Raw genomic sequence first — 26,964 nt, 5'->3', positions numbered from 1 at the left:
ATAGGAACTTCAGGAGAACATCAATGGTTCCAACAAAACCATCTCTGAGAACTTCAGGAGAACATCCCTGACCACCCCTGGTTCCATAAAACCATCACTGACCCCCAATGGTTCCATAAAACACCTATAAGAACCTCAGGAGAACATCAATAACCACCGGTGGTTCCATCAAACTATCTCTGAGAACTTCCAGAGAACATCAATGACCATCACTGAACACCCTGGATACCACCCCCCCCTAAACTAAGGAACGCGGTGACCAATCCCGTAAGAATTCAAACTTCAGGAGAACATCAATGACCATCAATGATCATCAGTGACCATCCCTGACCACCCCTGGTTCCATAAAACCGCCCTCGACGCCATTGACAACTCACAGTTCCATAAAACACCCATAGGAACTTCAGGAGAACATCAATGGTTCCATCAAAACAACACTGAGAACTTCATGAGAACATCCCTGACCACCACTGACCACCCCTGGTTCCACAAAACCACCAGTGACCGCCATTGACCGCTCATAGTTCCATAAAAAACCCATAAGAACTTCAGGAGAACATCAACCACCATCAATGGTTCCACCAAACCGTCTCTGAAAAGGGCAATGGTGGTACCATCCCTGACCACCCCTGGTTCATAAAACCTCCGGGAACCGCCATTGGCACTCACAGCCATAAAACACCTGTAGAACTTCAGGAGAACGTCAGGTTCCATAAAACCAACATTGAGAACTTCATGAGAACATCCCTGATCACCACTGATCATCAACGGTTCCATGAAACCATCTCGGAGAACTTCAGGAGAACACCCCTGACCACCCCTGGTTCCACCAAACGTCCACAGGAACCTCAGGAGAACATCAACCACCATCAACGGTTCCACCAAACCATCTCTGAGACCTTCAGGAGAACATCCCTGTGTCCAGGTATCTCCAGGTGTGCCTGTGTGCATCCAGGTGTGCCTCAGGTGCGCCTGGACGTCGCCAGGTGTGCCCAGGCGTGTCTGTGTGCGGGTATGAGTGCCCAGGTGTGCCCAGGTGTGCCCAGGTGTGCCCAGGCATGCCCAGGTGTGCTCAGGTGTGCCCAGGCGTATCTATGTGCCCAAATGTATCTATGTGTGCCCAGGTGTGCCCAGGTGTGCCCAGGTGTATCTATGTGTGCCCAGGTGTGCCTAGGTTGTCTGCCCAGGTGTATCAATGTGTGGCCAGGTGTGGTTGCAGGCACGTGCAGCCCACGGTGTGCGCAGGTGTGCCCAGGTGTATCTATGTGTGCCCAGGTGTGCTCAGTGTGCTGCTCAGGTGTGCCCAGGCGTGTATCTGTGTGCCCGTGTAATGTGTGCCCAGGTGTGCCCAGGTGTGCCCAGGTGTACGAGAGGGGGTGCTCAAGCGTGCCCATGGCGTGACAGGTGTGCCCAGGCGTATCTATCAGTGCCCAGGTGTACCTGTCCATGCCCAGGTGTGCCCAGGTGTACCTATGTGTGCTCAGGTGTGCCCAGGCATATCTATGTGTGTGTATGAGTACCCAGGTGTGCCCAGGTGTATCTATGTGTGCCCAGATGTACCTGTCCATGCCCAGGTGTATCTATGTGTATCGATGTGTATGTATCAGTACCCAGGTGTGCCCAAGTGTACCCAGGTGTATCTATGAGTACCCAGGTCACCCAGGTGTACCCAGGTGTGCCGAGGTGTGGGTGGTTGCGCACGTGCGTCTATGTGTGCCCAGGTGTACGCAGGTGTGCCCAGGTGCGCCCAGGTGTGTCTATGTGTACCCAGGTGTGCTATCTATGTGTATCTATCAGTACCCAGGTGTATCTATGTGTACCCAGGTGTATCTATCAGTGCCCAGGTGTGCCCAGGTGTACCCAGGTGTGCCCAGGTGTGCCCAGGTGTATCTATGTGTATCTATCAGTGCCCAGGTGTGCCCAGGTGTATCTATGATGTACCGGGTGGTTGCATCTATCAGTCCACCAGGTGTGAGCAGGTGTGCCCAGGTGTATCTATCAGTGTACCCAGGTGTGCTATCTATGTGTATCTATCAGTACCCAGGTGTGCCCAGGTGTAGCTTGTGTACCTATGATGTAAGGGTGGGTGTGCCCAGGGCAGCTCCATCATGTGTGTTCACCGCAGGTGGTAGGGGTGTGCTCTATGTGTGCGCCATCATGGTGTTGAGCAGGTGTGCCCAGGTGTATCTATGTGTACCCAGGTGTATCTATCAGTACCCAAGTGTACCCAGGTGTGTCTATGTGTACCCAGGTGTGCCCAGGTGTGCCGAGGTGTGTCTATGAGTGCCCAGGTGTATCTATGTGTACCTATCCATGCCCAGGTGTGCTCACCGTTGAGGTAGGGGTGGTTGCAGCACTTGCGCAGCTCCATCATGGTGTTGAGCAGGTGTGCCCAGGTGTCTATGTGTGCCCAGGTGTGCCTATGTGTACCCAGGTGTGCCCAAGTGTGCCCAGGTGTATCTATCAGTACCCAGGTGCGCCCAGGTGTGCTCACCGTTGATGAGGTAGGGGTGGTTGCAGCACTTGCGCAGCTCCATCATGGTGTTGAGCAGGTTGGGCACGTTGCCGTGCCCCGCCCCCCGGGCCAGGTAGGCGAAGTTGCGCTCCAGGATGGCGCGGTACAGGCGCTTCTGCGCGTTGGTCAGCTCCACCTCGATGATGGTCTCCTGCTTGGGCGCCAGGTTCTTCTCCACGTCCTCCTTGAGGCGCCGCAGCATCATGGGCTTCAGCAGCGCCTGCAGCTTCTGCACCTGCACAGGTACAGCACAGGTGAGACAGGTGAGACAGGTAAGGGAAACAGCCATGGGCTTCAGTAGCCATGCACCTGGACAGGTAAAAGAACAGGTGAGAAACACTCATCTGCAGCGCTACAGCGTTGCACCGCACAGGTGAGACAGGTGAGACAGGTAAGAGAAACAGCCATGGGCTTCAGCAGCGCCTGCAGCTTCTGCACCTAAGGGACAGGTGAGACAAGTAACGGAAATAACCATGGGTTTCACACGCCCCCCCCCCACAGGTGACACAGGATAAAGACAGGTAAGGGAAATAACCCCAGGCTTCAGCAGCGCCTGCAGCTTCTGCACCTGCGACAGGTAAGGGACAGGTGAAACAGGTAAAAAAAAAAGCTTCTGCACCTATACAGGTAAATACAACAGGTGAGACAGGTGAGATAAACAGCCATGGGCTTCAGCAGCACCTGCAGCTTCTGCACCTGCGACAAGTAGGGAACAGGTAAGACAGGTAAATTAAACAGGTGAGATAAACAGCCATGGGATTCAGCAACATCTGCAGCTTCTGCACCTGAGACAGGTGAGACAGGTAAATTAAGCAGGTGAGACAAGTGAGACAGTGAAACAAGTAAGGAACACGCGAGACAAGTAAATAAAACACGTGAGACAACTGACACAGGTAAATAAAACAGGTTAGACAGGTAAGGAACAAATGAGACAGATAAATAACGCAGGTGAGATAAACAACCGTGGGCTTCAGCAGCACCTGCAGCTTCTGCACCTGCACACAGACAAGGACACACCTGCCACACCTGGGAGGGTGAGAGGGGTGTCCTACAAGGAGTTAGGGCCACACCTGTTTCACTGGACACAGTTACAGCCGCACCTGTCACACCTGGCTGAGGCTATGGCCACACCTGTCACACCTGGCTGAGGCTATGGTCACACCTGTCACACCTGGGCAAGGTGTGGGAGGTGCCCAAGAGTAGCTGGGAGTGATTAGAACCACACCTGTAACACCTGGCCGTGGTTACAGCCACACCTGCCTCACCTGGAGACACCTGCCTCACCTGGAGACACCTGTCGCACCTGGACAAGGTGTGGGAGACACCCACAGGTGGCTACAATGAGTTATGGCCACACCTGTCTCACCTGGACACAGTTACAGCCACACCTGTCTGACCTGGTCACACCTGGGCAGGGCTCAGGAAATCTGTAACCCACTCAGGTGTGCCCAGGTGTGCCCAGACGAGCCATATTATGACACCAAACACCTCCCAGCCCTCCCCAGGTGCCTCCCTTGGAGTCCCCAAGCCGTCCAGGTGTGCTCAGGTGTGCCCAGGCGTGTTTTGACCATGCCCAGGTGTGCCCAGGTATGCTCAGGTGAGCCCCGAATTCCTCCATAAAGCCGCAACAAAACACCAAACCCCTCCCGATCCCTGCCCAGGTGCCTCCGCTCAGGTTCCAAACCCCGCCCAGGTGCGCCCAGGTGCGCTCCTCACCTGCTCCTCGGTTTTCAGGTCCCCGAAGTCCTTGAGGAACTCGGCCTCGGACGGGAACTGGGAGGGCTCCAGGAAGTGCAGGAGGCTGAAGAGCTCCTCGACCGTGTTCTGCAGAGGTGTGCCCGTGAGTAACACCTTGTGCTCCTGCAGGTGACACAGGTGAGACAGGTGAGGGAAAAAACGGGGAAATAACTGAGACAGGTGAGATAAAACTGAGACAGGTGAGGCTGGAGAGCTCCTCGACCGTGTTCTGCACAGGTGTGCCCGTCAGCAGCACCTTGTGCTCCTGCAGGTGACACAGGTGACACAGGTGAGGGACACGTAAGGGACAGGTGATACAGGTGAGGCTCAGCTAAGACACACGTGATGCAGGTAAGACAAGAGACAGGTGAGACACCTTGCAGCGACCCCAAACCCCACAGGTATCACCCCAAACCCCTCAGGTGAGTGCCCAGGTGTGCCCAGGTAACTCAAACCCCTCTAAAACCCCCATTTTTCACCCGATTTTCACCCAGTTTTTGTTCTTTTCCCCCCCAGGTGTGCCCAGGTGAGTGCCCAGGTGTGCCACTGACCAGGTGCTGTGCTGAGGCGTCCAGCCGTGTGTGTCCCAGGTGCATGATGACCCCAAAACCACCATTTTTCACCCGTTTTTCACCCAATTTTCACCCAGATTTTCTGTTATCCCAGGCCCAGGTGGGCCCAGGTAACAGGTTGCCACTGATAACCCTGTTTTAGGCTTCAGCAGCTTGCAATAAACTCCCTGTGTGACCCCAAATTCCCCTGTTTTTCACCCGATTTTCACCCTGTTTTTTTCTTCCCCCAGGTGAGTGCCCAGGGTGTGCCCAGGTATGAGCCCAAAGCTCCATGTTATCTGAGGCTGTGCCCAGCGTAACTCAAACCCTCTAAAACTCCCGTTTTTCACCCAATTTTCACCCAGTTTTTTTGCTTTTCCCCCAGGTGAGCGCCCAGGTGAGTGCCCAGGTGTGCCACTGATCAGCTCCATGTGTTTCAGGCTGTCCAGCAGCTTGCAATGCCGCATCCTAACTCACTGTGTGACCCCAAATTCCCTGTTTTCCACCCGATTTTCACCCAGTTTTTTTTGCTTTTCCCCCAGGTGAGTGCCCAGGTGTGCCCAGGTGCGCCACTGACCAGGTCCATGTGCTTGAGGCTGTCCAGCAGCTTGCAGTGGCATCTGTGACCCCAATTTCCCCATTTTTCACCCAATTTTCACCCGGATTTTTTTGCTTCCCCGCCCAGGTGAGTGCCCAGGTGTGCCACTGATCAGCTCCATGTGTTTCAGGCTGTCCAGCAGCTTGCAGTGCCGCATCCTGACTCACTGTGTGACCCCAATTTCCCCGTTTCTCACCCGATTTTCACCCGGATTTTTTTGCTTTTTCCCCCCAGGTGCGCCCAGGTGCGCCACTGACCAGGTCCATGTGCTTGAGGCTGTCCAGCAGCTTGCAGTGGCGGTTCTTGAGGCGGTGCGCCTCGTCGATGACCACGCAGCGCCACTGCACCTCACGCAGCTCGGGGCAGTCCGACAGGATCATCTCGAACGTCGTGATCAGCGCGTCGAACTTGTACGCACCTGGGATCAGCCGGCCCTGCAGGTGCGCACAGGTGACACAGGTGAGCTCACCTGGCTGCTGTTTGAAAGTGTTTTGTGCCGCTGGATCACCTGCCAGGTTGTCATGGTACACCCTGGTGTGTGTACAGGTGTGCCACTAGTCCCATACAGGTGTGCACAGGTGTACACAGGTGAGCTCACCTGGCTGCCATTTGAGCGTGTTTTGTGGGTCTGCATCACCTGCCAGGCTGTCATGGTGCACATTGGTGTGTGCACAGGTGTGCCCTTAGTCCCATACAGGTGTGCACAGGCATGTACAGGTGAGCTCACCTGGTTGCCATCTGAGCGTGTTTTGTGGGGCTGGATCACCTGCCAGGTTGTCATGGCACACCCTGCTGTGGGCACAGGTGTGTCACTAGTCCCATACAGGTGTGCACAGGGTAGTACAGGTGAGCTCACCTGGCTGCTGTTTTAAAGTGTTTTGTGCCGCTGGATCACCTGCCAGGTTGTCATGGTATGCCTGGGTGTGTGCACAGGTGTGCCCTTAGTCCCATACAGGTGTGCACAGGTGAGACAGGTGAGCTCACCTGGCTGCCTTTGAGCGTGTTTTGTGGGGCTGGATCACCTGCCAGGTTGCCATGGTGCACATTGGTGTGTGTACAGGTGTGTCACTAGTCCCATACAAGTGTGCACAGGTGACACAGGTGAGCTCACCTGGCTGCCGTTTGTGCTGCTGCATCACCTGCCGGGCCAACGTGGTTCAGTGTGGTGTAAGCACAGGTGTGCAGAACTGCGTCACTGACCCCGTACAGGTGAGCACAGGTGAGCACAGGTAAGACAGGTGTGGCACAGGTGAGCTCACCTGGCTGTCTTCCAAAAGCATTTCACACTCCTAGGCTTCTGCAGTACGCCATGGTGCGTGTGCAGGTGCGTACAGGTGTGTTACAGGCGTGTACATGCATGTTATAGATATGTACAGGTGTGCACAGGTGAGCTCACCTGGCTGCCATCTGAGGGTGTTTTGTGCTGCTGGATCACCGGCCAGGTTGTCATGGTGCACACTGGCATGTGTACAGGTGTGTCATTAATCCCGTACAGGTGTGCACAGGTGTGTCAACAACCCCATACAGGTGTGTTATATGTACAATACGGGCACACAAGTGTGCACAGGTGTGCCCAGGTGAGCTCACCTTGCTGTCCTTGCAGTACATCTCGTACTGCTGGGTCACCTGCCTGCTTCCCAGGTGTGTCAGCAACCCCATACAGGTGTATTAGTGACCCCCATACAGGTGCGTCACACACACAATACAGGTGTTTTACCTGCCCAGGTGAGCTCACCTTGCTGTCCTTGCAGTACATCTCGTACTGCTGGATCATCTGCCGGCTGGCCAGGCTGCACAGGTGTGTCAGTAACCCCACACAGGTGTGTCACACACACAATACAGGTGTATCACGGATGTTTCACCTGCCCAGGTGAGCTCACCTTGCTGTCCTTGCAGTACATCTCGTACTGCTGGATCATCTGCCGGCTGGCCAGGCTGCCGTGGTACACGATGGTGTTCAGGTGCGTCCAGGTGCCGAACTCGCGCTCCCAGTTGGCGATGGTGGAGAGCGGCGCGATCACCAGGTAGGGGCCGCGCACACCTGCGCCGTGCACCTCCTGCAGGAACGCGATCGACTGGATCGTCTTGCCCAGCCCCATCTCGTCCGCCAGGATGCAGTTCTGCCTGAGGGACAGGTGCGACACAGGTGAGACAGCTGAGACACGCCTGGCACAGGTAACGTACGCCTGGCACAGGTAACTTATGCCTGGGATACACCTGGCACAGGTAAGGTACACCTGAGGCAGGTAATGTACACCTGACACAGGTAAGGTACACCTGAGATACACCTGGCACAGGTAACGTACACCTGGCACAGGTAAGGTACACCTGAGATACACCTGGCACAGGTAACGTACGCCTGGCACAGGTAACTTATGCCTGGGATACACCTGGCACAGGTAAGGTACACCTGGGGCAGGTAATGTACACCTGGCACAGGTAAGGTACACCTGAGATACACCTGGCACAGGTAAGGTACACCTGGCACAGGTAAGGTACACCTGAGATACACCTGGCACAGGTAAGGTACACCTGGCACACGTAAGGTACACCTGAGATACACCTGGCGCAGGTAACGTACACCTGGCACAGGTAAGGTACACCTGAGGGACAGGGGTTGCTCTTGCCCAGCCCCATCTCGTCCGCCAGGATGCAGTTGTGCCTGAGGGACAGGTGCGACACAGGTGAGACAGCTGAGACACGCCTGGCACAGGTAACGTACACCTGGCACAAGTAACATACACCTGGGACAGGTAACGCACACCTAAGATACACCTGGGACAAGTAACATACACCTAGGACAGGTAAGGTGCACCTGAGATACACCTGGGACAGGTAAGGTACACCTGAGATTCACCTGGCACAGGTAAAGCACACCTGAGGCACAGCTGGGACTGGTAAGGTGCACCTGGGATACACCTGGCACAGGTAATTTACACCTAGAATACACCTGAGATGCACCTGGGACAGGTAACTTGCACCTGGAACCCAGAATATGTAACAGACCAGGTGTTCTCACCTGTCCCAGGTGTGCCCAGGTGAGCTCACCTGTTGTACCAGTTGAAGAGCAGCCAATTGACGCCCTCCAGCTGGTATTCCCTGAGCCGATACCCTCACCTGTCCCAGGTGTATTTACCTGCCCCAGGTGTGCCCAGGTGAGCTCACCTGTTGTACCAGTTGAAGAGCAGCCAATTGACGCCCTCCAGTTGACACTCCCTGAGCAGATACCCTCACCTGTCCCAGGTGTTTTCCCATTCCCCAGCTGTTCCCAGGTGTATTTACCTGTGCCCAGGTGAGCTCACCTGTTGTACCAGTTGAAGAGCAGCCAATTGACGCCCTCCAGTTGACACTCCCTGAGCCGATACCCTCACCTGTCCCAGGTGTATTTACCTGCACCAGGTGTATTTACCTGTCCCAGGTGTGTTTACCTGTGCCCCAAGTGAGCTCACCTGTTGTACCAGTTGAAGAGCAGCCAGTTGACGCCCTCCAGCTGGTATTCCCTGAGCCGATACCCTCACCTGTCCCAGGTGTTTTCCCATTCGCCAGCTGTTCCCAGGTGTGTTTACCTGTGCCCAGGTGAGCTCACCTGTTGTACCAGTTGAAGAGCAGCCAGTTGACGCCCTCCAGCTGGTATTCCCGCAGCTGGTTGTGGTTCTTGTACTCGTGCGACGCCTCCAGCTTCTTCCAGGCGCCGGCCTGGGGGCGGGGCTGGAACAGGTGAGACACAGGTGAGACACAGGTGAGACACAGGTGAGCCAGGTAGGACAGGTGAGACACAGGTGAGACACAGGTGGGACACAGGTGAGCCACAGGTGAAACACAGGTGAGACACATCATACAGGTGGGACACAGGTAAAATGAAATACAAGGGAAATACAAGTGAAATGAGTCATACAGGTGAGGGACAGGTGAGGGACAGGTGAGACACACAGGTGAGATAAATCATACAGGTGAGTTACAGGTAAAGTTAAATGCAACTGAAATATCATACAGGTGAGCCAGGTGGGACAGGTGAGACACAGGTGAGATAAAAGTGAGACATAGATAACATACAGGTAATGTACAGGTGAGTTACAGGTGAGACACAGGCGACACAGGTGAGACACAGGTGAGATACATCATACAGGTGAGTTACAGGTAAGGCGAAATACAAATGAAATGTCATACAGGTGAGATACAGGTGAGACACAGGTGAGATACATCATACAGGTGAGTTACAGGTAAGGTAAAATGCAAGTGAAACGTGATACAGGTGAGATACAGGTGAGACAGGTGAGATACAGGTGAGCCAGGTGAGCCAGGTGGTGATGCAGATCTCACCTGTACAGGGGCGTGGCTCACCTGTAAAGGTGCAGAGCTCGCCTGGGAGTGGGCGTGGCTCACCTGTGCGTGGGCGTGGCCTCACCTGTCTCTTGAGCTCGGGGTGCCGCGCCTGGATCCGCTTGAACTCGGCCACCTTGGCCTCGTCCACGTCCTCCTGCAGCTCCCAGGTGCTGTCCTCGTACGGCAGCGAGCACCACTTCACCAGGTAATACACCACGGGCTGCGGGGGGACACACCTGCTCAGGTAACACACCTGGATACAGGTAACCGCCAGGTGAGCCCTCCTGCAGCCCCAGGTAACTGACACCTGGATACACCTGGGCACACCTGGACAGGTAACTGTCAGGTAACTGACACCTGGATACACCTGGATACAGGTAACCGCCAGGTGAGCCCTCCTGCAGCCCCCAGGTGCTGTCCTCGTATGGTAATGAGCACCACTTCACCAGGTAATACACCACGGGCTGCACGGGGGACACACGTGCTCAGGTAACTGACACCTGGATACAGGTAACTGCCAGGTGAGCCCTCCTGCAGCCCCCAGGTGCTGACACCTCGATACCTGGTAATGAGCACCACTTCACCAGGTAATACACCACGGGCTGCACAGGTGAGACAGGTGAGTCAGGTAACACACCTGGATACAGGTAACTGACACCTGGATACACCTGGGCACACCTGGATACAGGTAACTGCCAGGTAACTGACACCTGCATACACCTGCACAGGTAACTGACCTCATACATGGACAGGTAACTCACACCTGGGCACACCTAGGTACAGGTAACTGCCAGGTAACTCACACCTGGATACACCTGGACAGGTAACTGACCCCACACCTGACCAGGTGATACACCACGGGCTGGGGAGGGAACACCTGAACAGGTGAGTCACACCTGGGCACACCTGGATACAGGTAACTGACCCCTGGGCACACCTAGACAGGTAACACACCTGGGCACTGGACAGGTAAAGGCACCACAGCAAAACCAACAAGAATCCTCAATTTTGGGGTTTCACCACCACAAAATCCATGCAAGTCCATTACAATCCCAAATTTTGGGGTTTAAAACCCCAAAATAGACAGGTAACACCAGCTGGAAAATCCACGAAACTCCCATCTTGGAGTTCTGAATTCCTGAAAAGGTAATTTTGGGGCACCTACCAGCAGAAGACCAACAAAATCCTCAATTTTGGGGTTTCACCATCAAAAGATCCATGAAAATCCCGAATTTGGGCGTTTTAAAACCCCAAAATCCTAAAAAATCTCCCATTTTGGGGTTCTACCATCAAAAGATCAATAAAAATCTCCATTTTTGGGGTTCTACCACCAGGAAATTCATAAAAATCTCCAATTTTGGGGTTTTACAACCCCAAAACCCCCGAAAATCAAATTTTTGGGATATTAACACCACACCATTTGCGGTTCTCAATTTTGGGGTTCCCCCACCCCAAAATCCCCGTTTTCCCCAATTTTGGGGTTTTAACGCCCCAAATTCCGTGAAAACCCCCAAATTTTTGGATCCTGCCACAAAGAAATCCAAAAAAATCCCCAAATTGGGATTTTAACACCCCAAAATGCCCGTTTTTTTAACCCAAATTTTGGAATTTTAACACCCCAAAATCCCCATATTTTTTATCCAATTTTTGGGATTTTAACACCCAAAAATCCCAATTGTTTCCCCAATTTTTAGTTTCTTGCACCCCCAAATCCCCATTTTTTCCCCAATTTTGATTCCCACCCCCAAAACCACCGTTTTTCCCCCAATTTTTAGTTTCTAACACCCAAAATCCCCGGTTTTTCCCCAGTTTTGGTTCCCACCCCCAAAAACCGCCATTTTTGGCCCAGTTTTGGTTCCCACCCCCAAATCCCATTTTTTTCCCCAATTTAGGATTTTAACACCCCAAAATCCCCGTTTTTTCCCCAATGTTTAGTTTCTTACACCCCCAAAACCGCCGTTTTTGCCCAGTTTTGGTTCCCACCCCCAAAACCGCCATTTTGGCCCAGTTTTGATTCCCACCCCCAAAACCGCCGGTTTTTGCCCAGTTTTGGTTCCCACCCCCAAAACCGCCGTTTTTGGCCCCAGTTTTGGTTCCCGCCCCCAAAATCCCCGTTTTCCGCCCCGTTTCCGCGCTGACCTCGCCGTTGTCCTTGTCCACGCTGTGCGACTCGTCCAGGATCCGATCGACCTCCACGTAGTCGGGGTTGAAGGGCTCCTCATCCTGCCGGGCAAACCCCAAAATCCTCCCTTTTCGCCCCAAATTCTCCTTCGCCCCCAGGTCCCTGCTCTTCCCCCCAAAAATCCCCAAATTTTCCCCCAAAAATCCCCAATTTTTTTCCTAAAAAAATCCCAATTTTCCCCCCAAAATCCCCAATTTTTTCCCAAAATCCCCAATTTTTTCCCCAAAAATCCCTAAATTTCCCCCAAATTCCCAAATTTTGCCCCAAAAATCCCCACTTACCCCCCCCAAAATCCCCAATTTTCCCCCCAAAAATCCCGTATTTTTTCCCCAAAAAAACCCCATTTTTCCCAACAAAAAAAAAAACATTTTGCCCCAAAAACCCCAATTTCTTCCCCAAAAAAACCCCAATTTTCTCTCCAAAAATCCCCAATTTTTTTGCCAAAAAACCCGCATTTTTCCTCCCAAAAACACCCCATTTTTCCCCAAAAAACCCATTTTTCCCAAAAAACCCCATTTTTTTCCCCAAAAAACCCCAATATTCCCCCAAAAACCCCTATTTTTCCCCCCAAACAACCCCCATTTTTTCCCCAAGAAAACCCCATTTTTTCCCCAAAACACCCCTCATTTTTTCCCCAAAAAAACCCCCAATTTTTCCAAAGAAATTCCCTTTTTTCCCAAAAATAACCCCACTTTTCCCCCCAAAAACCCCATTTTTTCCCCAAAAAACCCCAATTTTTTCCCCAAAACCCCCCATTTTTTCCCCCAAAAAACCCCATTTTTTCCCAAAAAAATTCCCTTTTTTCCCCCAAAAAACCCTCATTTTTCCGCAAAAAACCCCATTTTTCCCAAAAAAACCCCATTTTTTCCCCAAAAAAACACCTTTATTTTTAAAAAAAAAATCCCATTTTTTCCGAAAAAAGCCCCATTTTTCCCCCCCAAAAAACCCCATTTTTTCCCAAAAAATTCCCATTTTTCCCCAAAAACCCCCGATTTCTCCCCAAAAAACACCCCTATTTTTCCCCAAAAAAATTCCCATTTTTCCCCCCAAACCCCATTTTTCCCCCCAAACCCCATTTTTCCCCAAAGCCGCCGTTTTCGGGCCCGAACCTCGTGGAAGAAATGCCGCATTTGGTTCATTTTGGTCTTGAAGCGTTTCAGTTTCTGGTGGATCCGTTTGTCCTTCTCCAGCTGCGCGATCGTCGCCCACTCGCAGTGCAGGTACGAGCTGGGGGCGGGGCCAGGTGAGGGACACGCCCCCCGGGCCGGGACAGCCAATCAGATGGGGCCACCCCCAAAATGCACAAAAAAACGCCCCAAAACCGCCCCAAAATCAGCAAAATCCGCCCCAAAATGACCCGAAAATCAGCAAAAACCGCCCCAAAATGACCCAAAAAATGACCTTGGATTGCCCAAAACAACTGCCCCAAAATGCCCCAGAATGAACCCCAAAACCACCTCAAACTGCCCCAAAATGGGCAAAAACAACCCCAAAAACAGCCCCAAAAAAGCGACCCCAGAATGCCCAAAAACCAGCCCAAAACGACCCAAAATGGCCCAAAATGAGCAAAAACCACCCTGGAATACCCCAAAACCGCCCCAAAATGCCCAAAATGGCCCAAAATGGCCCAAAATGGCCCAAAACGACCCAAAATGCCCCAAAATGAGCAAAAACCGCCCTGGAATATCCCAAAATGCCCAAAATGGCCCAAAATGGCCCAAAATGGCCCAGACCCGCCCACTCGCAGTGCAGGTACGAGCTGGGGGCGGGGCCAGGCCGGGGACACGCCCCCCGGGCCGGGACAGCCAATCAGACGGGGCCACCCAGAAACCGCCCCAAAAAGAGCAAAACCGACCCCAAATACCCCAAAAAAGTGACCCCGGAATGCCCAAAAACCAGCCCAAAACGACCCCAAATGAGCCCAAAATGGGCAAAAATGACCCCAAAATGACCCAAATTACCCCAAACTGACCCCAAATGACCACGAGTGACCCCAAGTGACCACAAGTGACCCCGAGTGACCACAAGTGACCACGAATGACCACAAGTGACCACAAGTGACCCCGAGTGACCCCAAATGACCACGAGTGACCCAGAGTGACCCCGAGTGACCCCGAGTGACCACAACTGACCACTGATGACCATAAATGACCCCAAACGACCCGAAACTGACCCAAAATGACCGCGAGTGACCCCGAGTGACCCCGAGTGACCATAAATGACCGTGAGTGACCGCGAGTGACCCCAAACAACCCCAAAATGACCCTGAGTGACCCCGAGTGACCCTGAGTGACTGCGAGTGACCACAAATGACCACTAATGACCACAAGTGACCCGGAGTGACCGCGAGTGACCCCAAACAACCCCGAGTGACCGCGACTGACCCCGAGTGACCCCAAATGACCGCGAGTGACCCCGAGTGACTGCGAGTGACCATAAATGACCGCGAGTGACCGCGAGTAACCCCAAAATGACCCTGAGTGACCCCGAGTTACCCCGAGTGACTGCGACTGACCGCGAGTGACCGCGAGTGACCCCGAGTGACTGCAACTGACCGCGAGTGACCCCAAATGACCCCAAATGACCCCCAAATGACCGCGAGTGACCGCGAGTGACCATAAATGACCCCGAGTCACCCCGAGTGACCGCGAGTGACCATAAATGACCGCGAGTGGCCATGAGTGACCCCGAGTGACCATAAATGACCCCCAAGTGACCGCGAGTGACCATAAATGACCGCGAGTGACCCCGAGTGACCATAAATGACCCCGAGTGACCCCGAGTGACCATAAATGACCCCAAATGACCCCCAAATGACCCCGAGTGACCATAAATGACCGCGAGTGGCCACGAGTGACCCCGAGTGACCATAAATGACCCCCAAGTGACCGCAAGTGACCATAAATGACCGCGAGTGAGCGCGAGCGGCCGCCCGGCACTCACTAGTTCTTGTACTTGACGAAGAACTCCTCGGCCTCCGCCAGCTGTCCCGACGGCAGCTGCGGGACGTGAGGAAGACGATGGTGATGGTGAGGAGGATGAGGAAGGTCAGCAGGCGACCCCGCCCCGCCCCCCGGCCGCACTGACCTCCTTCTTGACCACGCGCATGGCCAGCACCTTGTCCACGATGGCCGCGTCCTCCTCGCTCGGGTTCTCCTGGGGACACGCGAGGAGCAGGAGGAGGAGGAGGGTGAGGAAGGGCACGGAGGAGGGGGGAGATGATGAAGGTCATGGGGATGGAGGAGATGAGGAGGAGGAGGGTGAGGGCGAGGAAGGGCACGGAGATAGAGGAGGATGATGGGGATGAAGGTCATGGAGGGTGAGGAGGATCGTGGGATGAAGGTCGTGGGGATGAGGAGATGAAGAGGATGATGGGGATGAAGGTCACGGAGGAGATGAGGAGAAGGAGGATGGGATGAAGGTCATGGAAATAAAAGAGATGAGGGTGAGGAGGATGATGGAGAAGAAGATCATGGAGATGGAAGAGGTGATGAAGACGATGGGGATGAAGGTCATGGAGATGGCGAACACGAGGAGAATGACGGGGATGAAGGTCGTGGAGGAGACGAGGAGATGAGGAAGATGATGATGGGGATGGGATGGGGATGAAGGTCGTGGAGATGGAGAAGGAGCACGATGGGGTGAAGGTCATGGGGATGGAGGAGGAGGAGGATGGTAGGGATGAAGGTCACGGGGATGGAGGAGATGAGGAGAAGGATGATGGGATGAAGGTCACGGAGGAGGTGAGGAGGAGGAGGATTGGGATGGAGGAAGTGAGGAGGATGATGGGGATGAAGATCATGGAGATGGAGACAGTGCTGAAGATGATGGGGATGAAGGTCATGGAGATGGAGGAGGAGGATGATGGAGATGAAGGTCACGGAGACAGAGAAGGTGCTGAAGATGATGGGGATGAAGGTCATGGAGATGGAGACAGTGCTGAAGATGATGGGGATGAAGGTCACGGAGACGGTGAACATGAGGAGGATGAAGGCGGTGGAGAAGATGAAGGTCGTGGAGGAGATGAGGAGGACAATGATGGGGATGAAGGTTAAGGAGATGGAGAAGGTGCTGAAGACGCTGGGGATGAAGGTCAGGGGCATGGAGGAGGTGACAATGAGGATGATGAAGACGAGGAAGGCCGCCCACCACGAAGAACTGCATGGAGGGTGAGGAAGATGAAGGAGACGATGAAGAACACAACCAGGGTGAACAAAGTAGAAAATGACAAAGATGACGATGATGAAGAAGCTGAGGGAGATGAAGAAGAAGATGAGGATGATGGGAAGGATGAGGATGAGGATGATGATGAGGAAGGCCACCCACCACGAAGAACTGCATGGAGGGTGAGGAACATGAAGGAGATGGCAAAGAACACAACGGGGATGGACAAGATGGAAGGTGACAAAGATGACGATGAAGACGAAGCTGAGGGAGATGAGGAGAACCAGGATGAAGATGAGGATGATGAAGCAGATGAAGGCCACCCACCACGAAGAACTGCAGGGAGGGTGAGGAAGATGAAGGAGATGGCAAAGAACACAACGAAGATAGACAAGATGGAAAATGACAAAGATGACGACGATGAAGAAGAAGCTGAGGGAGACGACGATGGGAACGAAGATGATGGGAAGGATGAGGATGAGGATGATGAGGATGATGAGGATGAGGAGGATGAAGATGAAGGCCACCCACCACAAAGAACTGCATGGAGGGTGAGGAAGATGAAGGAGACGATGAAGAACACAACCAGGGTGAACAAAGTAGAAGGTGACAAAGATGACGATGATGAAGAAGAAGCTGAGGGAGATGAGGAGAACGAAGATGATGGGAAGGATGAAGATGATGGGAAGGATGAGGATGAGGATGATGAGGATGATGAGGATGATGAGGATGAAGATGAAGGCCACCCACCACGAAGAACTGCATGGAAGGTGAGGAAGACGAAGAAGACGATGAAGAACACAACAAAGGTGAACAAGATGGAAGTTGACAAAAATGACGATGATGAAGAAGAAGCTGAGGGAGATGAAGAGAGCGAGGATGAGGATGATCAAGAACATGAAGGCCACCCACCACAAAGAACTGCATGGAGGGTGAGGAAGATGAAGGAGACGATGAAGAACACAATGAAGGTGAACAAGATGGAAGGTGAGAAAGATGACGATAATGAAGAAGATGAGGATGATGAGAATGAGGATAATGAGGATGAGGAAGATGAAGATGAAGGCCACCCACCACGAAGAACTGCACGGAGGGTGAGGAAGATGAAGGAGATGGCAAAGAACACAACGAGGATGGACAAGACGGAAGGTGACAAAGATGACGATGATGATGAAGAAGAAGATGGGGATGATGGGAATGACGAGGATGAGGATGATGAGGAGGAAGGCCACCCAACACAAAGAACTGCAGGGAGGGTGAGGAAGATGAAGGAGACGATGAAGAACACAACGAAGGACAAGATGGAAAATGACAAAGATGACAAAGATGACAAAGATGAAGAAGAAGCTGAGGGAGATGAGGAGAATGAAGATGATGGGAAAGACGAGGATGAGGATGATGAGGAAGATGAAGAGGAAGGCCACCCACCACGAAGAACTGCATGGAGGGTGAGGAACATGGAGACGATGAAGAACACAACCAAGGTGAACAAGATGGAAGGTCACAAAGATGACGACGATGAAGATGAGGATGATGGCAAGGACGAGGATGAGGATGAGGAAGAGGAAGGCCACCCACCACGAAGAACTGCATGGAGGGCAGCAGCGCGCGTCCCGGGCCGCGCTTCGCGGCGGCGCCGGGCGGCACGGGGCGTCCGGCCGCCGGCGTCCGAGCGCCGCCGGCCCCGTCACGTCCAGCTCCTCGTCCAGCTCCTCGTCGTCCGTCAGCTTGATGTCCAGGTCCTCGGTGTACTTCTTGCGCTTCACCTGGCGGTTCGAGCGCCGCTTCTGCAGGGGGGACAGGTGAGACAGGTGAGACAGGTGGGACAGGTGAGACATGGACAGACAGACGGACAAGTGAGAGATGGACAGGTGGGACACAGCTCCATGCCCAGGTCCTCGGTGTGCTTCTTGCGCTTCACCTGCCGGTTCGAGCGCCGCTTCTGCAGGTGAGACACGGACAGGTGAGACAGGTGAGATATGGGACACGGACAGGTGAGACATGGACAGGTGAGACATGGACAGACAGATGGACAGCGTGGTGGGACACAGCTCCATGCCCAGGTCCTCCGTGCACTCCTTGCGCTTCACCTGCTGGTTTGAGTGAAGCTTCTGCAGGTGAGGGACAGGTGGGACAGGTGGACAGGTGGGACGGTAAAACACAGACAGACAGACAGACAGGTGAGATATGGACAGGTGAGATATGGACAGGTGAGATATGGACAGGTGGGACACGGACAGGTGAGACAGCTGCAGGTGACCTTACCTGCCATTGGTGAGAAACACTTAGCTGAGACACGCCCACCTCAGGTGACCCCGCCCATCCAGGTGGGACATGGCCAGGTGAGACACGCCCACCTCAGGTGACCCTGCCCATCCAGGTGACCCCGCCCACCCACATGACCCCATCTACCTCAGGTGGAACACACACAGGTGAGACCGACCAACTCAGTGACCACACCTGGTGCAGGTGACCTCACACACCCAGGTGACCCCACCCACCCAGGAGACCACACCCATCCATGTGACCACACCCAGGTGACCTCACATATCCAGGTGACCACACCTGGCCCAAGTGACACTGCCCAAGTGACCACACCCACCTAGGTGACCACACTCAGATGACCACACCTGGTCCAGGTGACCTCACATATCCAGGTGACCACACCCAGTCAAGTGACCCCACCCGGCCAGGTGACCACACCCAGGTGACCCCACCTGGTCATGTGACACTGCCCAGGTGGCCACACCCACCTAGGTGACCACACCCAGGTGACCACACCCACCCAGGTGACCACACCCAGTCAAGTGACCTCACCTGGCCCAGATGACCTCACATATCCAGGTGACCACACCCAGCCATGTGACCACACCCATGTGACCCCACCCCCCGTTAGCCCCGCCCACCCCCAGGGTGCTGTCTCACCTGGACTCCGCCCCCTCCGCCGCCTCCGCCGTCGGCGTCCTGGCGCGGGGACGGCGCCGGCAGCGCCTCCGAGTCCGAATTGTCCGAGCTGGCGTTGCGCTTGCGCTTCTTGCTGACCACCGGCGTGATGGTGCTGCGGACAGAGTGACCGCTGAGTGACCGCTGACCACCACCCCAAAAATCCCCGACAAAATACCCAAAAATGTCCAAAAAATACCCAAAAAGCCCTAAAATGGCTCAAAATGACCCCCAGTGACCGCTGAGTGACCGCTGAGTGACCGCTGAGTGACCACTGAGCGCTACCCAAAAAATCCCCGAGAAAATACCCAAAAATGTCCCAAAAAAAATCCCAAAAAATGTCTAAAAAAATCCCCCCAAAATGTGCTAAAATGACCCTGAGTGACCGCTGAGTGACCACTGAGACACCGCTGAGTGACCGCTGAGTGACCGCTGAGTGACCGCTGACCGCCGCCAAAAATCCCCGAGAAAATACCCAAAAATGCCCAAAAAATACCCAAAAAGCCCTAAAATGGCCCTGAGTGACCACTGAGTGACCACTGAGTGACCACTGACCATACCAAGCTTTGATGACCACCAAGCCCAAATTTTGATGACCACCAAGACCAAGACTGACCACAACAAATACCAAACTTTGATAACCGCCAAGCCCAAACCTTGATGACCACTAAGCCCAAGCTTTGATGGCCACCAAGACCAAGACTGACCATCATGGACACTAAGCTTTGATGACCACCAACACCATGATGACCACCAAACTCTGATGACCACCAAGCCCAAACCTTGATGACCACCAAGCCCAAACTTTGATGTCCACCAAGACCAAATTTTGATGCCCACCAAGACCAAGACTGACCATCATGGACACCAAACTTTGATGACCACCAACACCATGATAACCACCACACTTTGATGACCACCAAGCCCAAACCTTGATGACCACCAAGACCAAGGTTGACCACAGTAAACCCCAAACTTTGATGACCACCAAGGCCAAACTTTGATGACCGCCAAGATCATGGTCAACCACAATAAACCCCAAACTTTGATGACCAATAAAACCAAGGTTGACCATGATGACCACCAAACTCTGATGACCACCAAGCCCAAACCTTGATGACCACTAAGCCCAAGCTTTGATGGCCACCAAGACCAAGACTGACCATCATGGACACTAAACTTTGATGACCACCAACACCATGATAACCACCACACTTTGATGACCACCAAGCCCAAACCTTGATGACCACCAAGACCAAGACTGACCATCATGGACACCAAACTTTGATGACCACCAACACCATGATAACCACCACACTTTGATGACCACCAAGCCCAAACCTTGATGACCACCAAGACCAAGGTCGACCACAGTAAACCCCAAACTTTGATGACCACCAAGGCCAAACTTTGATGACCGCCAAGATCATGGTCAACCACAATAAACCCCAAACTTTGATGACCAATAAAACCAAGGTTATGATGACCACAAAATTGATGACCAGCCAAACCTTGATAACCAAGACCAAGACCACAAACCTTGATGACCACCAACACCATGATACACACTTTGATGACCACCAAGCCCAAACTTTGATGGCCACCAAGACCAAGACTGACCATCATGGACACCAAACTTTGATGACCACCAACACCATGATAACCACCACACTTTGATGACCACCAAGCCCAAACCTTGATGACCACCAAGACCAAGGTCGACCACAGTAAACCCCAAACTTTGATGACCACCAAGGCCAAACTTTGATGACCGCCAAGATCATGGTCAACCACAATAAACCCCAAACTTTGATGACCAATAAAACCAAGGTTGACCATGATGGACACCAGGCTTTGATGGCCACCACAACCCGTTCCTCACCTGGCCTTGCCCCTGCCTTTGCTCTTGCCCTGCCCCTTGCCCCTCCGGGGCCGCTCCTCCTTGGCCGCCGCCCGGTCCTTGCGCCGCCGCTTGCGCTCGCCCTCGTCCTCGGGCCGCACGCTGGGCAGCTCGTCCTCGTTGAGCACGCGCGGGATGTTCTGCTCGCCCGCGAGGCGCTGGGCCCTCGCGATGGCCTCGGCCCACGATGCGGTTGGCCTTCTCCTGCTTCTTCTGGTGCTCCAGCTTGCGGCTCTCGTCCGAACGCCAGCGCGCCGCCCGCCGCCGCCGCGCGGGGACGCCGAGGGCGCCGCGGCCAGCGCCGTCACCTCCGAGCCGCTCAGCACTTTGACCACCGAGAGGCCGGCCGCGGCGGCGCTCGAGGAGGAGCTGGCCTGGGGGGGGACAAGGGGGCAGTGGTCAGCGAGGTCGTGGTTGAGTGACCACCACGTTGATATTATGGCCACGGTTGAGTGACCACCACGTTGACATTATGGCCACGGTTGAGTGACCACCACGTTGAGATGGTTTCCAGCAAGACCATGGTTGAGTGACCGATGGCGTTGAGATGGTTGGTACAGCAAGACCATGACATTATGGCCATAATTGCGTGACCACCATGGTGGGATGGTACCACCACGTTGAATTGGTGACCATAACTAAGTGACCACCATGTTGAGATGGCTTCCAGCAAAACCATGATTGAGTGACCATGGTTGAGTGACCACCACGCTGAGATGGTGACCAGCAAGACCATGATTCAGTGACCATGGTTGAGTGACCACCATGTTGACATGGTGACCACCAAGGACACGGTCAAGCGGTGGTCAGCAAGACCATGGTTGAGTGACCATGATTCAGTGACCATGGCTGAATGACCACCATGTTGACATTATGGCCATAGTTGGGTGACCACCATGTTGACATGGTGACCACCAAGGATGCGGTCAAGTGGTGGTCAGCAAGCCCATGGTTGAGTGACCACCACACTGAGATGGTGACCAGCGTTGTTGGGTAGTGGTCAGCAAGCCTGTTGAGTGACCCCCACCCCCAAGTTTGAGTGACCACCACCCCAAACCCAACTGACCACCCCAAATTTAACTGACCAGCCCCCCCTGGGTTTGAGTGACCACTCCCATCCCAAACTGACCACCCCAAACCCAACGGACCCCTCCTACCTCACCCTGGCCCCTCCCCCCCACCCTGACCCCTCCCCCCACCCTGGCCCCTCCCCCCCACCCTGGCCCCTCCCACCCCACCCTGGCCCCGCCCCCTCTCACCTGCGGCTGCAGCACCACCTTGAGCGGCACCGTCAGCCTCTGCCCGGCCCCGCCCACCACCTGCGGCACCTGGGCCACGCCCACCGGCCCCGCCCCCGGCTGGATCAGCTGGATCTTCTGCGCGGCGCCGTGTCCGGCCGCGGCCGGGGGCTGCACCTGCAGCTGGATGGTCACCACCTTGGCCGGAGCGCGCGGGGCGGCCTTTGGCCGCGGCGCCGGGCGTGGCCGCGGCCCCGCCCTGCAGGAGGAGCTTGCCGGGCAGGGTGCCCAGCACGACGTGGCGCTGCCCGGGGGCGGCACCTGCGCCAGGTGTCTGCTGCAGCACCAGCGTGATGCGCTTGGACTCGCCCTGCGGACACACGGACAGCGGTCAGTGGTCAGCGAGTGGTCAGTGGTCAGTGTGAGTGGTCAGTGTGAGGATGGACAGAGGTCAGCGGTCAGTCAGTGATCATTGTGAGTAATCAGCGGTCAGCGGTCAGTGTCAGTGGTCAGTGTCAGTGGTCAGTGTGAATGGTCAGTGTGAATGGTCAGTGCTCAGTGTGGGGATGGTCAGTGTCAGTGGTCACTCACAGGTCAGTGGTCAGTGTCAGTGGTCAGTGTCAGTGGTCAGTGTCAGTGGTCACTCAGCAGTCAGTGATCATTGTGAGTGATCAGCGGTCAGTGGTCAGTGGTCAGTCAGTGGTCAGTGCTCATTGTGGGGATGGACAGAGGTCAGTGGTCAGTGTCAGTGGCCAGTGTCAGTGGTCAGTGTCAGCGGTCAGTGTCAGTGGTCAGTCAGTGGTCAGTGCTCATTGCGGGGATGGACAGAGGTCAGTGGCCAGTGTCAGTGGTCAGTGTCAGCGGTCAGTGCAAGTGGTCAGTGTCAGCGGTCGGTGCAGTGGTCACTCACAGGTCAGCGGTCAGTGTCAGTGGTCAGTGTCAGCGGTCAGTGCAGTGGTCAGTGTCAGTAGTCAGTGTCAGCGGTCAGTGCAGTGGTCAGTGTCAGCGGTCAGTGCAGCGGTCAGTGTCAGTGGTCAGGGCAGATGGACACTGGGCTGGGGCCCCACAGCGCAACTGGACATCGTTAAACCTCACCTGGCAACACCCAAATTCACCTGGCCACACCCAAACCTCACCTGGCCACACCCAAACCCCACCTGGCCCCTCCCCATCCCCACCTGGCCCCTCCGCTCTCACGTGGCCCCACCCAAACCCCACCTGGCCACGCCCAAACCCCACCTGGCCCCACCCCCTCTCACCTGGCCCCGCCCCCTCACCTGCGCGGGCGTCAGGCTCAGGCCGGGTTTCAGGGGGGCGGTCCCAGGTGCGCCCGGCCCCGCCCCCGCCGCCTTCAGGGGCTGCAGCAGCAGCTGCTTCACCTGCCTGGCCCCGCCCCCCGCCGCCGAGGCCACGCCCCCCGCCGCCGCCGAGGCCACGCCCCCCGCGCGGATGGTGGGCGGGGCCAGCACCTTGGCCAGGGTGACTTTGCCGCCGTTGGGCGTGGCCGGGGCGGGGCCTCCTCCCGGCGGGGGCGGGGCTTTGAGGATGACGATTTTGTGGGGAGGGGCTCCCGCCGCGGGGGGCGGGGCGGGTGGGGGAGGGGCGGAGACCCCCATGAAGGGGTTCCCCTGACTCAGCACTTCCGCTTCCGGTTGGGGGAGGGGCTGGGCGGGGCTGGGGGCGGGGCTGGGGGCGGGGGCGGGGTCAAGGGCCCCTGAGAGCCCCAAAGCTTCGGCCAGGGGGTCGGAGGAGGGAGGGGGAAGGGCCTCGGAGGAAGGGGGCGGGGCAGGGGGCGGGGCCACCAGCTCCTCGGGGGGGAGGGGGTCCAGGCCGAACAGGTTGGGGTCGTCGAAGAGATCCATGATGGGGTCGGCCATGATGGGGGGCGGGGCCTCCAAATGGTAATTAGGGGAGGGGGTGGGGTCACGGGAATTTAAAATTTGGGAGGGGTTTGGGGGGGTGGGACTGAAAAATGGGGATTTGAGAGGATTTTGGGGGGTTCTGACCCCAAAAATGGGGATTTGGGGGGTTTGGACCCAAAAATTCTGAATTTAGGGGGTTCTGACTGCAAAATTGGGAATTTCGGAGGTTCTCACCCCAAAAATGGGAATTTGGACCCCAAAAATGGGAATTTGGGGGGTTCTGGGGGCGTTGAAACCGAAAAATGTTAATTTGAGGCGGTTCTGACCCCAAAAATGGGAATTTGGGAGATTTAGACACCAAAAATGGGAATTTGGGGGTTCTGACCCCAAAATATGAGAATTGGGGGGGGTTTAGACCAAAAAAATGGGAATTTGGGAGGTTCTGAGCCAAAAAATGGGAATTTGGGGGGTTTAGATGCCAAAATATAGGAATTTGAGCAGTTCTGACCCAAAAAATGGGAATTTGGGGGATTCTGGTGAGGGCTGAAACCGAAAAATGTTAATTTGGGGAATTCTGACCCAAAAAAATGGGAATTTGGGCGGTTCTGACCCCAAAAAACGGAATTTCGAGGGAGCCTGACCGTGTCAATCAAAAATTTGGGGGGGTTTGGGGGTCCTGATCCCCAAAATCTCAAATTTGGAGAGGGAAAGGGGAACTGGGGGCGGCTGAACCCCAAAATCAGAAATTTGGAGGGGATTTGGGAGCTTCAACCCCAAAAATCAAAAATTCGGGGCAGATTTGGGCGGCCTGAGCACCAAAATCCAAAATTCGGGGCAGATTTGGGGGTCCCAGCCCCAAAAATCCGAAATTTGGGGCAGATTTGGGGGTCCCAGCCCCAAAAATCTGAAATTTTGGAGCTTCTGGGGGAATTTTGGGGGTCCTGACCCCAAAAATCCAAAATTCGAAAGGTTCTGGGGGGGATTGGAGGGGTCCCACCCCAAAAACCCCAAAATTTGGGGAGATCTGGGGGTCCTGACCCCAAAAAATGGAAATTTAGAGGGGACCCCGGAAATTTTGGGGGCCCACAACCCCAAAAAACTGGAAAATCCTGGGGTCCCCAACCCCAAAATTGGAAATTTGGGGGGTCCTGGGGGTCCCAAACCCCAAAAAATGGAAATTTTGGGAGGATTTAGGGGGTCCTGGGGGGAATTGGGGGGTCCTGGGGGAATTTGGGTTTTTTGGGGGGGAATTTGGGGGAAATTTGGAGGGAAATTTGGGATTTTTGGGGGTAATTTGGGATTTTGGGGGGAATTTGGGGTTTTTTTGGGGGAATTTGGGGGTTTTGGGGGGAATTTGGGGGTAATTTGGGATTTTTGGGGGGAATTTGGGGGTTTTTGGGGGGCTCTTCTCAGGCTGGGGGGGCTCCGGAGCTCCAGGCTGTGGGGAGAGAAAAAAGGGGGGGTCAGGGGGACCCCAAAATCGGGGGATTTTCACCCAAAAATTGGGACCCCAAACTGGGGGAACTGGGGTCCCAAACTGGCCCAAACTGGGACCCCAAATTAGGGGAACTGGGACCCCAATTTGGGATAACTGGGATCCCAAACTGGGACCCTAAAATCGGGGTAACTGTGACCCTAATTTAGGATAAGCGAGACCCCAAACTGGGACCCCAAAACGGCCCAAACTGGGACCCCAATTTGAGGGTAACTGGCACCCAATTTAGGACAAACTGGGACCCCAAACTGGCCCAAACTGGGACCCTAAAATGGGGGTAACTGGGACTCTGATTTGGGGTAACTGGGATCCCAAACTGGGAGTCACTGGGACCCAAATGTGGCCCAAACTGGGACCCCAATTTAGGAGAAACTGGGACCCCAAACTGGCCCAAACTGGGACCCCAAAACTGGGGTAACTGGGACCCTAATTTAAGGTGAGACCCCAAACTGGGAGTAACTGGAACCCCAAACTGGCCCAAACTGGGACCCTAAAATGGGGGTAACTGTGACCCTAATTTAGAGTAAGCGAGACCCCAAACTGGGAGTAACTGGGACCCAATTTCGGATAACTGGGACCCCAAACTGGGACCCAGCCCGGCCCACCCGGACCCCACCGAGACCCCCATGAGGGCCGCTCCCCTTCCCCCCCTCCCCTCACGACCCCCATGAGGGCCGATCCCCCCTCCCCCCCCCTCCCCCGTTCCCGCCTTACCTGTCCCGCCGAGCCCTGAGGGAAAAGGGGGGGAAGGGAAGGGAAATCCGCCACCCCCCTCGCTTCGGGCCGATATTCGGGGGGGGTTTCCCCACAGAAATGAATTTTCGTTTTTAAAAATAATTAAATTTTTAAAAAGGAGGGGGAGGAGAGAGGGGGGTGTGGGGGGGGGGGGGGCCCCGCTCGTGCCCCCCCCGCGCGCGCGCGCCGAGCCCGGGGGCGCCCTCGCGGAGCGGCTCGCGGCGCAACGCAACGCGCGCACGGCCACGCCCCCTTCCCGGCCGGCCACGCCCCTCCGCCTCGCTCCCCATTGGCTGAGCCCCGCCGGCGCCGCGCGCTGATTGGCCGGAGCAGCCGCCAGCCGGGTGCGTTGCGCACGCCCACCCGGAAGCGCTCCCCCTCACGGAGAGGGGGGCCCTTCGCTTAGGGGTGTCCGCGGCGCTGCCGGAGCGCGCGGGGCAGGCGGGAGCGCGGGCAGCCGCGAGCCGCCATCTTGTGGCGCTGAGGGGGACGCGGGGTCCTTCGCCCTCAGAGGGAGGAAAGAAAATTATAAATTAAAAAAATTTTCAAAATAACCCCAAACCTGGCGGATTTCAGCCCAAAAAAGCGGCGGGAGCGGCGGGAATGGAAGGGATTGGCCGCGCTGGGGCCGCATCGCCCCGAGAGGCGGCGGCGGCGCCAAAATCGAGGTCGGGTTTGGGGCCGGGCCTGGGATTGGGGCAAAATCCGGGAAAAAACGGGC

General features: G+C 55.2%; 1 protein-coding gene across 1 annotated transcript in view; it reads right to left on the bottom strand.

Moving 5' to 3' along the window:
- The window catches only part of LOC115916739 (chromodomain-helicase-DNA-binding protein 8-like), a 58,976-nt gene extending 33,764 nt beyond the window's left edge, over nt 1–25,212 (bottom strand). The window contains 19 exon segments of the mRNA XM_030970478.1: nt 2,495–2,750; nt 4,232–4,375; nt 5,659–5,835; nt 7,282–7,525; nt 8,988–9,109; nt 9,807–9,944; nt 11,864–11,947; nt 13,016–13,133; nt 14,850–14,905; nt 14,994–15,062; nt 17,649–17,690; nt 17,693–17,857; nt 18,996–19,128; nt 20,896–21,095; nt 21,097–21,153; nt 21,156–21,287; nt 22,173–22,367; nt 22,369–22,521; nt 23,429–25,212. Of these exon segments, the coding sequence (XP_030826338.1) occupies nt 2,495–2,750; nt 4,232–4,375; nt 5,659–5,835; nt 7,282–7,525; nt 8,988–9,109; nt 9,807–9,944; nt 11,864–11,947; nt 13,016–13,133; nt 14,850–14,905; nt 14,994–15,062; nt 17,649–17,690; nt 17,693–17,857; nt 18,996–19,128; nt 20,896–21,095; nt 21,097–21,153; nt 21,156–21,287; nt 22,173–22,367; nt 22,369–22,521; nt 23,429–24,028 (3,085 nt within the window). The 5' untranslated portion in view covers nt 24,029–25,212.
- Nucleotides 25,213–26,964: the final 1,752 nt, after the last annotated feature.

This window comes from Camarhynchus parvulus, unplaced genomic scaffold, assembly GCF_901933205.1.
Source record: "Camarhynchus parvulus unplaced genomic scaffold, STF_HiC, whole genome shotgun sequence".
NCBI lineage: Eukaryota > Metazoa > Chordata > Aves > Passeriformes > Thraupidae > Camarhynchus > Camarhynchus parvulus.
This window is presented reverse-complemented; position numbering and strand designations above follow the sequence as displayed.